The sequence below is a fragment of the Solanum verrucosum genome, unplaced genomic scaffold (assembly GCF_900185275.1).
Source record: "Solanum verrucosum unplaced genomic scaffold, falcon-dt-bn FXZP01000051.1, whole genome shotgun sequence".
Taxonomy (NCBI): Eukaryota; Viridiplantae; Streptophyta; class Magnoliopsida; order Solanales; family Solanaceae; genus Solanum; species Solanum verrucosum.
The window spans coordinates 1,425,101-1,441,434 of NW_026020110.1; the positions used below are offsets into that span (position 1 = coordinate 1,425,101).

Genomic DNA, 16,334 nt, shown 5'->3' on the forward strand with positions numbered 1-16,334 from the left:
TTCTTAATCATAAATTTACCAGAATCCCTATCAATAGCACCATAGCACAACCATTTTCTTTGAATTTACATTTAGCTCTCACTCTATGAGCTTCATTAGGCCTTAACTTAATTTGATAATTTTTTTCAACATCATATTTTGCCAAAGCCTTTCTAAATTCCTTAGTATTCTCAAAAATCATTTCAAGTCCAAAAATGGCAACAATACATTCATCATCATACCTGACCTTTTTGCTCTTTCTTCTACCTGGTAGATCAACACCTCTAATAGCTTCTGCATCTTTTATATCAGTGTTATCATCACTATCACATTCTAAGCTATCAATATACTGCTAATCTCCTCCCAATCTGCCAACATATTTACCATTCTTATTTATTCCAATATCTTCAAAGCCTCTGTCCACACCAGCCTCACCTATTGGTACTTCTTCAAGTATTGTTTTCTTCTTCCTAGGATTAGGATTTGTTTTCTTCCTAAGATTAGGATTTCTTTTGTTTCTCCTTTCAACCATAAGGGATCTCAATTCTTCATCAATATCTGAATCATCTTCATCTGGAACAACATCTACATCTGTGTCACTACTAGGCAGATCTGATTCAGCTTAATTCTAATTTGTATCACCTCCAGGCAATTCTGTATCAACTCTATTCAGATCTAAATCATTCTCCACAGTTCCCTCAGTATTTATACCCACAGATTCATCAACAGGATCAGACTGCACTAAAAAACAAGTTGGAGCAGGAAATTCTTCCAACTCATCAATTTCATGGACCACATACACATGAAACTCATCACCATCTATAAAGTCTTTCACAAATTCTAACAATTGAGTATCAGAAGTAACTTGAACTAATTCATTGTTATCTTCATAGTAAAATCCCTTCACATTTGTATACCCAAAGTCTTTAGTGTAGTAAAGAAACTCGACAAGACTAAAATGAATCTATGCCAACACCAAATACATCTACTTCTCGTTGGAAAGTAGGGTTAGGGTTTCCAACAACACACCCCCCATGATGAAAACAAGTTAAAATATAGATGTCCATATGCCGAAAAGAACACCTCCAACAAAAGGAAATACCTAAAAATCCCCTTACTTTATCAGCACTAGTTAGGCCAAAACCTAAATTATAAATGAAAATAAAGAAAGCGGAATCAACAACAAAATACACCTTCTTCAAGAATAAGCATACGAACACAAGAAAACAAAGGTAGAATCTTCAATTTATCCAATGTCGCACAACCCGATACCTCATCAATACTTAATTTTCAATCTTAAACCTGAAAAATGGAGACATAAAATACAACAATGGTTATTACTAACAAGAAAATTGAAGGAAAAACAAAGCAATACATGTAAAGTGAAGTGGGTTTAGGGAGTTGAAATATTTACCTAGGGTTTTCATCGGAGAAGAGAGAAAATCGTACGATGGAAGTTGAAAGATCACTCTTTTAATTTGAAGAAAAATGATGTGTAAAGATGTTTAAGAGTTGGCATCATATAACTGGTCAGTTAATCCACGTAGATATGATTGTGTTGCACGTGCCTATAGTCTACATAAGTCTGTGTAAAAAGGGTTAAAGTGACACATCGGGACCCTACGTTAGGTGTTTAAAATGGAAATCGTTCCGTTGAGGTGTCTAAGTGAAACATTGTACCAACTTTAGGGGGCCACCGATGGGTTACCACATAAATATATATTGGACACCTAATACTAAGTTTAAATCATTGCCACTCACTACAACAAAATATTAAAATGAATTTTGTATACATTATAGTGCGAACCCCCTACATCTAACAATGCATAAACATCTAAATGAAAGACTTGTAATGTACCAGTGACCACATCAAGAGAATCTTCCTGGTCCTAGCGATCCTGGACAACATACAACCTGTTCTAGCGCTGACCGCCACTTGTACCAGATGACACACCCTACTGAGTTGGGCGACCTGCTGGTGCTACTAGAGCTGTAGACTGAGCCCTAATATTATTACCTTATTTCCCCTGCCTAGCAGAAGGGCAATCCTTCAACCTATGGCCAGACTGACCACACCCAAACCACCATTCCTTGCCTGCAAGACACTTGCCCGGATGGTTTTTACCACACTTTGGACAATTTGGGAAAGTCCTGTTACCTAAAGTACTCCCTTGAGACTTAGAGCCTGTGACCCTAGAAACTTAAGCAGATTCATCCGAACAAAATCCCGAACCCTAGCTTCAGCTAATTTACTATTTGGGTTAGTAGGCACTAAGATTGTTCTGGTTTGTCACACTCTGAGCCAAAAGTTTGATCTCATTCCAAAACTCTGCATTCGTAACTTCATGGTTTAGGACTAGGGGAACTGCGTTAGTGTTGCATGCATTAGCATTCCGTGCGTAAGCTCTACGAAGAGGCATGATCTTAAACGCATAACGACAGATTAGAACTGAGAAAGTGAAGTTTTTCTTAAAACACTTCGTAGCAAAGAATGTGAAGTTTTTCTTGACACACTTTGTAGCCTCACTCTCCTAGATGTGGTGCACTTCACACCCATGAAAGAGACTCTACTTAGTGCGGCTTTCAAACATCCAAAGACTCTTAAACCTATTGCTCTCATACCAAGTTTGTCACACCCCGAGGCTACCTCCTTAACGTAACATGGGACCTAGGACCATGAGTGACCCCAAGCTAACCCTGCTTATGGCATATCATAAGCAAACTGAAAATAGACTAAGTAAAACATGAACTACACGGAAGCTAAAACAATGAAGACCTGAAAGTGGGGAACGCCCAGCTAGTCTGAATGTATAAAACATACTAAGAGTTTAGAGTTACTGAAAAATCAATTAAAAATTAAAGTTGTATCGACTACTATGTTTGAAAAGCCTCTAACTGATTAGAGTTGTTGGGACATGCCCCCAGCTAACCCTAACAAACCTGAAAAACTGAATAAAAGACTGAAATGGAAAGCATGTCTATTGTCCTTAAAGTATGAGGACTCACCACTGAAGTTGTTGAATACGGATCAAGAATCGATCTATGCATGATCTGAATGTACTGAGCATGCAGGATATAGATATAGGCTGAACAACTATATATGAACTGAACAAAGCATAACTGAGCAATGATATAATCTGAACTAAATATAAATGCTCAAATATAACTGAAAATTGAGCTAAATGAAATGACCAAACACTAATCATGAACATAACATGTTGAGACTGAATATTAAAGTATAAACTGAAAACCTGGTTAAATGCACTAGAATCTTATTGTGGGAGCTACTATTGACAGACATAAAACCACGTAAGATTAATGCGAAGTTCGATGTATACGCCCTATCGAGAGGACCCAATATACCTTGCCAGGGGTATAAAGGCATAACTGCATGATCACTAATTCTGATGCCCAATAAAAGGGACTTATAAACCTACAGAGGCACGTAGTTCTGGGACTATTAGGGTACGTTAAACCCTAGTCCAACTCGGTGCTAAGTCTACTCCCAACTGAATATGTATATGACTGAAATGTAACTGAAATACTAAATAGCTCAAAATACTGACATGCAAATCTGAGAATGCAACATTTATAAAATTGGTAGTGTAACATTCGAAGTTTAGAGCATGTGTATATGTTTAACTGACCTAGCAATGTAATTCATGAACTAAGAGAATCAACAAACCTAGGGTTTTGAATTTCGTATAAGGAACTAAGCATAATTTCCAAGAAAACAAGCTATTTCGATTTGGAATACTACAATAGCTAAATCACCACAAATATCTAAGGTTTTAGAAACCCTAGGTCTAAACAAGATATAGAGAACCAAGAATCTGAATGAATTCTAGGGACCTAGTGGATGAAAGGAACCCACTAGTGAAATCCCACATACCTGGTGATGAAATCTACAAAGCAATCCTTCGATTTCGGGGCCGGAACTTGAAGAAGAACTTCTGCTTGTTCTTGAGGAGCTGGTCTACTTTCCTCTCTTTTTTAGCTCTAATTTCGATGAATTTTGGTGAATAATCATTTCGGGTAGGTTCTGACAAGAATATTAGGCCTAAACTGAGTAAAACGATGTAGTTTAGGGATAAAATAATTAGGAAAAGACCCAACTACCCCTCTGCTAAAAGTTGACCATGACCTACGGACCCTAACCGATAGACCATGGTCTGATCGACAAACCGTGGTCTGATCAATGGAATGTGGTCTGATAGACGGACCGTGATCTGATCGACAGTCCATCCTGCACATCCGTCATCTGGCTTCAGATAGGTTGAACTAGGGCCTTGAACCACAAACCCCTAACCATATATTGTGGTCTGACCAACGTTCCGTAGGTCAAGCCGTGGTTCTGGACTTTTTTTGGCAATGCTGAGGTGATCAACCACGGACCATACCTACGGTCCATGGTCCAATCCACGGGCCATAAGTGGCCACCGTGGGTCGACACCTAAAACTTCTGAAAAATAGCATTTTACCATTTTTCAAATCTGGGGTGTTACACAAGGGGCCAAATGGACCCCTATATATGCTAATTGCGGTAGAAACAAACCAGGGGCATATCGGGATGGCTTTAATTGCTGCTTCAACTGTGGTCAAACAGGTCAGTTTATGAGAGAGTGCCCTAAGAATATGTAGGGTAATATTAATAGGGGAAATAGAACTCAATCTTCTTCAGCGGCTCCGGCAGACATAGCTGCACCTAGAGGAGATACTTAAGGACAGGCAGAGGAGCAAACCGTTTGTATTCTATCACCAGTCGCCAATTGAAGGATAATTCATCAGATGTTATCATTGTATGATCAAAGTCTTTACTTTGGATGTATATGCAGTACTTGATCCAGGTGTGAGTCTATCTTTTATGACTCTACATATTGCTATAAGATCTGATATTCTTCCCGAACGACTTCTTGAGCCCTTTAGTGTTTCTACACATGTTGGTGAGTCTATGCTAGCTGAGAGGGTTTATTGTGATTGTACCATCTTTGTCAATCACAAAGACACCATGGCTGACTTAGTTGAGTTAGACATGGTGGACTTTGATGTTATTCTAGGTATGGACTAGCGTCATGCTTGTTATGCCTCAGTTGATTGTACAACTAGAGTAGTAAAGTTCCAGTTTCCTAATGAGCCAGTTGTAGAGTGGAGGAATAGTTCAGTGTTTCATTTTGTACCTTAAGGCGAGAAAGTTGGTTTCCAAGGGGTGTGTCTATCACTTAGTCCGAATTAATGACTCTAGTGTTGAGACACCACATTTTCAGCCAGTTCCAATTGTGAGTGAGTTTCCAGATGATCTTCTTGGAGTCCTTCCTGAGAGAGAAATAGACTTCGGTATAGATATTCTTCTTGATACTCATCATATCTCTATCCCGCCATATAAAATAGCTCCAGTAGAATTGAAAGAGTTCAAAGAGCAGTTGAATGATCTTCTTGAGAAAGGTTTTGTTCGACCAATTGTCTCACCATGGGGCGATCCGATCTTACTTGTGAGGAATAAAGATGTTACTCTTAGAATGTGTATAGATTACCATCATTTGAACAACTTTACAAACAAGAATAAGTATCCCCTTCCAAGAATTGATTATCTATTCGATCAACTTGTTTTTCTACGATGGAGCTCAGATCTGGCTATCATCAGTTGAGAGTAAGAGAAAGTGATATTCCTAAGACAGCATTCAGGACCCGTTATGGTCATTATGAGTTTTTGGTCATGTCGTTTGGTTTGACTAATGCTCTGGCAGCATACATGGACCTTATGAACAAAGTGTTCAAGCCTTATCTAGATATGTTTGTTATCGTGTTCATTGATGACATTCTAATCAATTCGAGGAATGAGGAGCATCATGTTATTCATCTCAGAGTAGTTCTCCAAACTCTTAAGGGTAGAGAGTTGTATGCTAAATTCTCTAAGTGTGAGTTCTGGCTTGAGTCTGTGGCATTCTTAGGTCACATTGTTTCTGTGATGGAATTCGAGATGATACTCAAAAAATAGAGGTAGTGCAGAATTGGCCTAGACCCACATTCTGACTGATATTAGGAGTTTCTTAGTATTATCTGGTTATTATAGGAGGTTTGTCAAGAAGTTTTCATCTATTTCATCCCCGTTGACTCAGAAAACAGTAAAGTTACAATTGTCTGAAGCTTGTGAGAAAAGCTTTCAGGAATTGAAAACTAGGTTGACTACTGCCCTAGTGTTGACCTTACCAGAGGGTACACAAGCCTTTGTTGTGTATTGCAATGCGTCTAGAGTTGGACAGGGTTGTGTATTGATGTAGAATGGCAAAGTTATATGTCACACCCCGAGCCTACACCCTGGGCGGGACTGGCACTCGAAGACCATTGTTGGCCCCAAGAGAACCCTTGGCCTGGCTTACTTAACTCAGCGGAAGACAATATTCATATCTATAATGATCAATGAGCTTAACTGAACTAAATAATAAAATAACTAAGAATGTTTTAAGGATTAAACATTCAAATTGGCCAAAAGTGGCAACCCAAGTCTTTAACATAAGAATGATAATGCAAGGACTACTGAACTACTAACTGTCTATGAAGCCTCTAAAACAAAGAGGGATGTTGGGACAGGACCCCTGATCATCCTAACATCTGAAAGACTAGAAAGCAAATAAAGGAGTCCTCCGGAATACAAAGAGGCTCACCAACAGACTCTGAATGCTCAAGCTGGATCAACGAGGCGCTGGATGTTGATCCTGGTTATCTGCGTCTGCATCATAAGACAATGCAAGACAACTAGCATCAGTACATTGAATTTACTAGTATGCGAGTTGGAATGCTAACAAATATAGGCTTGATAGAGGTTCTGAAAGAAACACTTATCCGGCTCTTCTCAACTCATGAATACTCAACTCAATACAAAGCAATAAAACACATGTAATATATATATACAGCTTATAAAACAACTGAAAACAATCTTAGTTCATTAAAGATAAAGCAATAACAAACTTAACTTTACTCATTTAGAAAGTAATATAACTTATGTGGGAGATTCTATAACCAACAACCATCACTATGAGCCTAAGTGATGGTACAACGTTTTACCTCACTTTGCCAAGGACTGTCCTATACCTTGCCATTGGTATAGAACCTGAACTACTAAGTGGATCCACTAGTCTATGCTAAAAATCACTAAGGAATCATCTAAAAAGTATGATCCTTTTTCTGCCTATGATGGCTACATGGTTTATGGGGGCTTGAGTTAATATGAACTCGCGTCCCCATATCGGTGCTCAATACTACTCCCAAAATATACTTAGCTCATATGATTTTAAAACAACTTCTTCTCTGGTTTGAGGTAATTGCTCAAACTTAGCTTAAAAAGCTCTCTTGGAATCAATGTTCCTTTTTTGTTGTTCAAAACTCTTTTGGAAATCTCAGTTTCCTCTCATCTCAAATGTGAAAACATTTGCTTTTGGAAATACTTAGTTTCCATATATCATTTTAAAGAAAATGAACTTTGCTCTTACTTTTTACTCAACTTCAAAACTTAAGTCTTAAAACAAAGTTAAAACATTTGTAAAAGACTTTTGAAAACTTGAAATGAACTTCTCTTACTGACTCTTGACTTCTTTTGACTTTACTCTTTACTTTCCTTGAATTTGAATTATGGATTCAAAGATTATGATTTGTGATAGGAAAGGTCTCTTGATGTTTAGGAATGATTTGGAATGGCTAAACTTGAGAAAAGTTACAAAATCACCGTCTTGGAACAAGTCCGCGACGCGGAGATGTTCCTAAATAATTATTCACAAAATTAAATCTTGAAACAGTGGAGTCCACGTCCTCTCCGCGACGCGGAGCAGATTTTTGTTCACTCGGGGAACAAGTCCGCGATGCGGACTTGTTTCATGAACCTTACTCGACTTTTTCCTTCTTCGTTTTTCAGCCTCAATCCACCTAAATTCGATTATCTTCCTTAAATTCATTTTAAATCCCGATGCCCAGCATGTATACTCAAGAAACTAGCTCAAAGCAACCCTAAACTCAATGTAAGGATCTTATAAACTTCTCAATTCGTCCTAATTCGCTAACAACTTTCGAATTCAAGAATATTTGTCAAGAACATCAATTTTCCAACTCTTCTAGGATGAATTTCACTGAATTAAACATGTTTCGCGCGTGGTTGGATGAGCCCAACGCTATGAGAGACTCACATACCTGGTGGGATCAAATCCTTGAAGAAATCCAAGATCAAATCCTTTCGAAATGATGAATCTTGCTTTTCCTCTTCTCTTTTCTCTTGCGTTCTTTCTCCAAAAACCCTAACTCTATTTTTAAAAAGTGTAAACTGAACCCATTCAGTTTAGCCCCTAAAAATATTACCAAAAAATAAATTAATTAAGTTGGGTAAGGAAAAGACCAAACTACCTCTTAAAAATCCGGATTGGACTTTTCTTATTCCAACAGCCCAACTTCCAAAGGGTATAACTCACTCATCCAACTCGGAATCACCCAAAATTAGTGGCATTGGAAATATCATTCCAAGAGCTTTCCAACCATATTTGGAACTACACTTAACTCTTCTTGAGCTATGAGTTATGGTCATTTGAAGTTGACCAAAAACTCACTTTTAACTTACTTAAAATTTTCTAGATTTCCTTATACTTTCCAAAAATAACTATTTCCAGATTTTAAACTTCTTCTAGTTCTTTCTAGTTGCGAGATGTTACATTATAGCTTATGTCTCCAAACATCTTAAGGTTCATGAGAAGAATTACCCAACCCATGATATAGAGTTGGCCGTTGTAGTGTTTGCTTTGAAAATATGGTGTCACTATCTATATAGTGTTCATGTGGATGTGTTCGCCGACCACAAGAGTTTTCAGTACGTATTTAGTCAAAGAGAGATTAATCTCAAACAGAGGAGGTGGCAATAGTTACTCAAGGATTATGACATAAGTATTTTATATCACCCAGGTAAGGCTAATGTTGTTGTTGATGCCTTGAGCAGGTTATCTATGGGTAGTACTTCCCATGTTGAGGAGGACAAGAAAGAGTTAGCGAAAGATGTTCACAAACTTGCACGATTGGGAGTTCATTTGTTGGATTCCAATGAAGATGGTGCAGTGGTGATGAATGGGGCTGAATCATCATTAGTATCTGAAGTGAAAGAGAAACAAGACCAAGACCCTATTTTGCTCGATTTGAAGGCAAGTGTTCATAAGCAAAAAGTGATGGCTTTTGGACAAGGGGGAGATGGTGTATTGATGTATCAAGGTAGATTGTGTGTACCAAGGGTGGATGGACTCCAATGGAGGATTATAGAGGAAGCTCATAGCTCCAGATATTTGATCCATCCTAGTTTCACAAAGATGTATCGCGACTTAAGAGAAGTCTATTAGGGGAGTACTATGAAGAAGTGAATTGTTGAGTTCATTGCTAAGTGCCTGAATTGTCAACAAGTCAAGGTAGAGCACCAAAGGCCTGGTGGTATGGCTCAAAATAGAGAGATTCCATAATGAAAGTGGGAGATGATCAATATGGATTTTATCTCTGGTTTGTCGCGGTCTCGCAAACAGCTTGATTCTATTTGGGTGATTCTAGATCGAATGACTAAATCAGCCCACTTTTTCCGGTAAAGAGTCACCCATTCAGCAGAGGATTATGCCAAGTTATATCTTCAAGAGGTATTTAGACTTCATGGAGTTCCAGTGTCGATTATTTCAAATAGAGGTGCACAATTTTGGAAGTCTTTCCAGAAAGGTTTGGGTTCGAAGGTGAAGTTGGGTACTGATTTTCATCATCATACTGATGGTCAAGCAGAGCGCACCATTCATACTTTAGAATATCTGTTGAGGGATTGTGTGACCGATTTTAAAGGTAATTGGGATGATCACTTACCTCTCATTGAGTTTGCTTATGACAATAGTTATCATTCTAGGATCCAAATGACTCCTTACAAAGCTCTTTATTGGAGAAGATGTAGATCTCCTATTGGATGGTTTGAGGTTGGTGAAGCTGGGTTGATAGGACCAGACTTAGTTCATCAAGTTATGGAGAAAGTAAAGATTATTCTAGAAAGGTTGAAAACAGCGCAAAGTCGTCAGAAATCCTATACCGATGTTAGGAGAAGAGACTTAGAGTTTGAAGTACCCATGAAGGGTGTTATGAGATTTGGTAAGAAGGGGAAGCTTAGTCCCCAATTTATTGGTCCTTACAGGTTATCCAAAAGGATTGGCAATGTAGCTTATGAGTTGGAGTTATGGGCGATCCTTCACTTATATTACCTACTGAAAATTTTGGTATTAAGGACAACCTATCTTATAAGGAGATTCCCGTTCAGATTCTAGATCGTCAGGTTCGCAAGTTAAGAACCAAGGAGGTAGCATCAGTCAAGGTCCTATGGAGAAATCAGTTTGTTGAGGAAGCTACTCGGGAGGCTAAGGAGGATATGAAGAAGAGATACCCACATCTCTTTGAGTCCGGACAAGCTTCAAATCAAGGTACTAGTTCTTTTCTTAGTACTATTTAAGTTGATGTGTTGTGTATATGTTGCATGTTGGGTGTTTGAGCTGATGTTAGATGTTACACCATTATTTCTACTTAGATTAATCTCATTCGAGGATGAATGTACCCAAGGGGGTGATATTGTAACATCCCACCTTGTAAAGAGCTAAATTTAGAAAGAACTAATTTGGAAAGAGCCAAACCTGAAATTTTGCAAGTTATGCTTAAGTTGTAAGTTTTGGGTCAACTTCAAAAGATCATAACTTTTAGTACAAGATGATTTAGGTGACCCATAAGATATTAAACAAAAGGCCTTTGAATCCTCTTCCCAACGCCACCAAGTTTGCTAATTTTTGAGCTTGTATGAGGGAGATATGACCATTTGAAGTTAGCATCTCCAATTAAGGAAAGTTACCCGAAAATATGTGGGGTATTTTGGTATTTTCCTTACCCAATCAGATTAATTCGAAATTAGTATTATTTTTGGGGTCAAATCTGATTTGGGTCAGTTTTACAATCCTAAACTACGCTTAGGGTTTTAGAGAAGAATTCAAGAAGAAGAAAACGAGAGAAAAGGAAGAACGAACAAGGATTTCACGAATCGAATATTTATTTCTCCAAATTGAGGTATGTAAGGTTTTACAATGTTGGGTTCATTCACCCACACGCCAATCATATTTTACATTATCGAATTCATTCATCCCTAGAGATTGAGAAATTAAGTTCTTGATGAGTTTCTTGAAGAGTTGTTATTCGTTCTTGAATCTTGATGCTTGGTCTTGAGGCAGAGATTTTGTTAAGGGATTGAGTAAATTGATAGTTCTTGAGTGAGTATCGCTAAAATTGTTCTGGGTTGTAGGAATTTGAGAGTTTTTACCTTAGCATTTTAGTGGGTATGAGTTGAATCGAGTTTGGGAGAAGAAGGAAAGATCGGGCAGAATTTGGCACCCAAGTCCGCGTCGCGGACTTACTCCCCCAGAAAGAAAATTCTCTCTCTGCGTTGCGGAGAGAACGCGGACTCCACTATTTCAAAAATTATTTCGCGACCAAATATTATAATTCATCTCTGCGTCGCGGACTTGCTCCCAGACAATATTTTTTTATCGTTTCTCATGATTAACTATCTAAAACACTTTTAATCATCATGATATCCTTCATATCACAAATCATAACTCTTGAATTCATAATTCAAATTCAAGATAGAATTAAGAGTCAAGTTTGAGAGAGACTTCCGAGTCTATTTGAGAAGAGTCTTTTACATTGTTTTTAAACTTATTTTATGACTTGAGTACTTAAGTATGAGGATGAGTAAAGTTGAGTTCATTTCTTTCAAAATGAATATATGGGAACTAAGTATTCCCAAGAGTAAATGTTTTCACATTTAAAAATAGGAGGAAACTGAAATTTCCAAATGAGTTTTGAGGAGTTTTGAGCACTATCTCTTTTAAGAGAATTTTTTGAGTAATAATCTCAAAGTTAAGGAAGAGGAAATGTTTTCTTTAAAACATATAAGCTAAGTTATATTTTTGGGAGTAGTATTGAGCACCGATATGGGAAAGAGTTCAAACAACTCACAGCCCCCATAAACCATGTAGCCAACATGGATAGAAAGGGTCATACTTTTTAGATGATTCCATATTGATTTTAAGCATAGACTAGTGGATCCACTTAGTTGATGAGTTTTATACCCCGGCAAGGTATAGGGCAGTTCTGGCAGCATGAAGGAGACGTTGTATCATCACATAGCTCATAGTGATTGTTATCGGTTAGAGAACCTCCCAAATATAGTTTACTTTGTATTTTTACATACAAACTGAGTTACTATTGTATTTTTAAATACATTGAGTTGCTATCTACTATTTTAAAATTCTTTATATAAACTGTACTTTTATCGTTGTTTTATATTGCATTGAGTTGAGTATCCATGAGTTGAGGTTGAGTTGAGTAGAGTCGAGGTGAGTATGTTTCCTTTAATTAGTTCAAGCTTGCAGGTTATGTTCAGTTTTCCCCTTAAATGCTCGTACATTCCATGTACTGACGCCATTTGGCCTGCATCTTTCATGATGCAGATACAGATAAACAGGATCATCAACCAGCGCTTCGTTTATTCAGTCGAGTTCCAGAGTTGTTGGTGAGCCTCTTTTTTTTTCGGAGGATCCCTCATTTATTTTTTGTTAGTCAATTGGTTAGGATGATCGGGGGTCTTTTCCTAACATCCCTCATAGTATTAGAGGCTTCATAGATAGATAGACAGTAGTTCATGAGTATTTTCAATTTCAGTTGTTAATGTTTTAAAGACTTGAGTTGCCTATTTCTGGCTAGTTAAATATTCTTATATATTCTGAGTTTATCTTTTGAGACAGTTGAGTAAAGTTTACATTTGATTTCATCTTATGTTGAGAAAGTCTTCTGCTGAGTATTGAGCCAAGCCAAGGGTTCGCTTGGGGCCAACAATGGTTCTCGAGTGGCACTCGCACCCAGGGTGTAGGCTCGGGGGGTGACAAAATTACGCTTCAAGAATATCCAATTTTCCGTGAAAAGAAATGTTTAAGGAGAGAAGAAGAAAAATATGTTTGCCAATATAGAGAGAGATATAAAAGGAAAAAATTTAAATATAAAAATATGGCTAATGAGGTAACCCAATAATTATTAAAAGATCCTTTTTGTCAAAAAAAAAATATATCTGGGATATTTATTACCAATTTGATCAATAGTTGTCATCAAGTATTCTATGTTTTCTGCTCAAGGTTGGAATATAAATTAAAACCTAATTTTACTATTATAAATAGAGTGTTACCGCCTCTCTTTTTTTCAGCTATCCTTCCAGCAATTTCTTCAATGTCTCATGAAACACCTTTGCTTAGCCTTAAGAAGACATTCTTTTACAATTTTTTCCCATCAAAAGCTGAAGAAGAAGCTTGCAAACTTAACAACACTCCACATGTAGTGACTCGAGAACTAATTGAGATAAGGGATATATACCCTCCCCCGAAAATCAATTTGGAAAACCCCTGGCAGATCAAGAAAAAGATTACTCGTGATGAGATCATTTTAGGAAAGCTGGTGATTCCATTTTTTGAGACATTTGAGTACATTATTCGATATTGGACATTGGATGCAGCTAAAAGTTTGGAGAACGGGTATGATGTGCCAATTGACGTGTGGGATTTAACTGGGGCGAATGTCCCTAAGAAGTATGAAGGTGAAAGTGTTTGCTTAAAGAAGTTGTACAATGATGACTTTTCTCTTTCCTGCATCAAATTGTTCAACGACCGCGGATTGGGCGATGGTGTTGAAATTGGGCTATATTGGGATCCTAGATCTTCAAGTTTAATGTTCAAATTACTTTCTCAGATTCGTGCTTAGTGAAAGGTCCAAGTCTTTTTGTTACCTCATTAGGATTGGTAAGGTAAGGTCTAACCCATTTGCTTGTACTTATCCCTATTGAGATTTTTTTTAATTTCTAATAAAAGTCTTTTAGATACTTTGTCTAGTGGTAAATTTGCCCAAACAATAATAATATAGTTGTAATAGTTGAAGATTGGACTTTTTGCACAATGATGATTCTTCAAATTCCCAACTTAGTTTGCGCAATCCCCTTTTTGTACCTGCGGTTTCATTCCTTTTTTATTTAGATATGTCATTTCACAAAACACTAATTTATTTCTCCTCTAAGTTGCAAACAAGAATGAATACCTTCCCAATAAGTATCTGTTATAAATAGGTACACACATTGATGGGTTGACTCCACTAAATAACTCCTTACAGTAAATTACAAACTCCATGAAATAACTCCCTATAGTAAGTTACAAATTTATAGACCATTGGCCTGATTTATTGCTTATCTCAAAGAAGTTGGATAAGTACTAATTCCAAAAGTCTTAGTCCAAATCCTATAAAATATTTCACACTATATTTATTTATATTATAAAACATATCAAAAAGTAGATACCTTTTCACATTGAAGGATTGTGACTTTTCTGATGGGTTGTACTTTTTCAAAGAGTTGTGACTTTTCAATGTCGGCCAAACTTCACAAAATTTTGGAGAAAATGTTTTAACTCTCAATAAAATATATTAATAGGTACAAGTATCTTATCAAGTTCCATCAAAATTTATCCTCTCTTTGTTGTCTCTTCTTCAATTTTGATTCCATCAAGAATGCTTAAAAAGTTTTCATGCCAAAAACAAAAAAGTAATTCAATATAAACTCATTAAAGATAAAATTTTACATATCATTGAATAACACTAGCGTAAGTTGTCGTACAATGTGATGATAGAAGGAAAAAGCCCCCAAAAATAAGTAGGTGTAAAACATAAAAAAATTAGAACTAAGATTAAACAAGAGAGAAGGAAAAACCATGGAGGGGATCCACAGGCCGTGAAGAGGACCACGACCCGTCACCCTGCTCTTGGTTGTGCACCCAGAAAAGGGTGGGAAACCACGGACCATTAGACGGTCCCTGGAACCTCACACGAACCGTGGAGTGGCCCGTGAAAGGGGCACAGGATCACCCAACCCCTTATGAAGGACCACAAACAATTAGATGGTCCGTGGAACTTCACACGGGCAGTGTAGTGGCCCGTGAAAGTGACACTTAAACCCACAAGCCACTGTGAAGAACCACGGTTTCCTAAACAGCCCGTGGAGCTTCACACAAGCCGTGAAGTGGCAGGCTTGTCAGACTTTGAGGTTTGAGTCAACTTCAAACGATCATATCTTTCAGCAAAAAATGAATTATGTGGCCCATGACCTATCAAATTAAATATCTCAGAATCCTTTTACCAATGCCACTGAGTTTGCCCAACTTCAAGCTCAGAGTAAAAAGTTATGCCCGAAATAGTGAAGCCTTGTCAGGCAGAGCATCTTCACGACCCACTTGACGGGCTGTGGTGCTCTAGACGGCCCATGAAACTTGTCTTGAAGTCACTTCGTCAGCTTTTAAGTCAGCGTCACATTGGTCTTTTCCCCTATGCGTTTGATACTTAAACTGCGTTGTTTTACTCAATCTAAGCCTAATAATCTAATCAGAAACTATTTAGAGCCCTCATTCTCCTAAAATCATCTAACGAGGCGATATTTCTCACAAGCACAGACATAGGTCTTCTTCAAATTCAGCCCCAAAATCTGAAGGATTTCTCCCTAGTTTTGTCACCAGGTATGTGGGATTTCACTAGTGGGTTCTTTTCACCCATTAGGTCTCTAGAATTCAGTTAGTTCTTAAATTTTTCAAAAATTGCTCAGACCTGGGGTTTCCAAAATCTTGGAGATTCATTTTGATTTTAGCTGCTATAAATCCACGATTCTAAATAACATGTTTCTTGGAAAATTTGCATAGTTTCATGTATAGAATTCAGAACCCTAGCTTGTATTAATTATTAGTACTTATGAATTATACCTGCTAGGCAAATCAGTCAGAAAATCATGTTTCAGAACTCGAATGTCATATCTTTCAGTATGTTTATGTTGCATTTTAAGATAGCATGTCAGTATTTTGAGCTACTTGGTATTTCAATTGCATTTTAGCTATATACATATTTAGTTGAGAGTAGACTTAGCACCGAGTTGGACTAAGGTTCAGCGTACCCTCACAGTCATAGAACCACGTGCCAACGTAGGTTCAGAAATCCCCTTTGTTGGGCATCAATTTTAGTGATCACGCCACAATCATGTCTTTATACCCCTGGCAAGGTATATTGGGTCCTCTCGATGGGGAGTGTACATCGGACTCCACGTTTAGCTCACGTGGTTTATGTCGGTTAATAGTAGCTCCCACAGTCATACTCTTATTGCATTGACCATGTTATCAGCATGTACTTTAGTATTGAGTTCAACATGTTATCTTCATGATTAGTATTTAGTCATTGTGTCTAGCTCAGTTTTTAGT

The 16,334-nt window shown here is 37.5% G+C and overlaps 2 protein-coding genes across 2 annotated transcripts in view; one reads left to right on the forward strand and one right to left on the reverse strand.

Annotated features, from left to right (window-relative positions):
* Positions 1-260: 260 nt before the first annotated feature.
* Positions 261-16,334, reverse strand: part of LOC125825309 (protein phosphatase 2C and cyclic nucleotide-binding/kinase domain-containing protein) — a 532,052-nt gene continuing 515,978 nt past the window's right edge. The window contains exon 17 of the transcript XR_007442847.1: positions 261-270. The gene's annotated coding sequence lies outside the window, so the exon portion shown is untranslated. The remainder of the gene's footprint in view (positions 271-16,334) is intronic.
* LOC125825355 (uncharacterized) lies at positions 13,285-13,812 on the forward strand. The gene has a single exon (XM_049504698.1). The coding sequence runs from the start codon at positions 13,285-13,287 to the stop codon at positions 13,810-13,812; it is 528 nt and encodes a 175-aa protein (XP_049360655.1).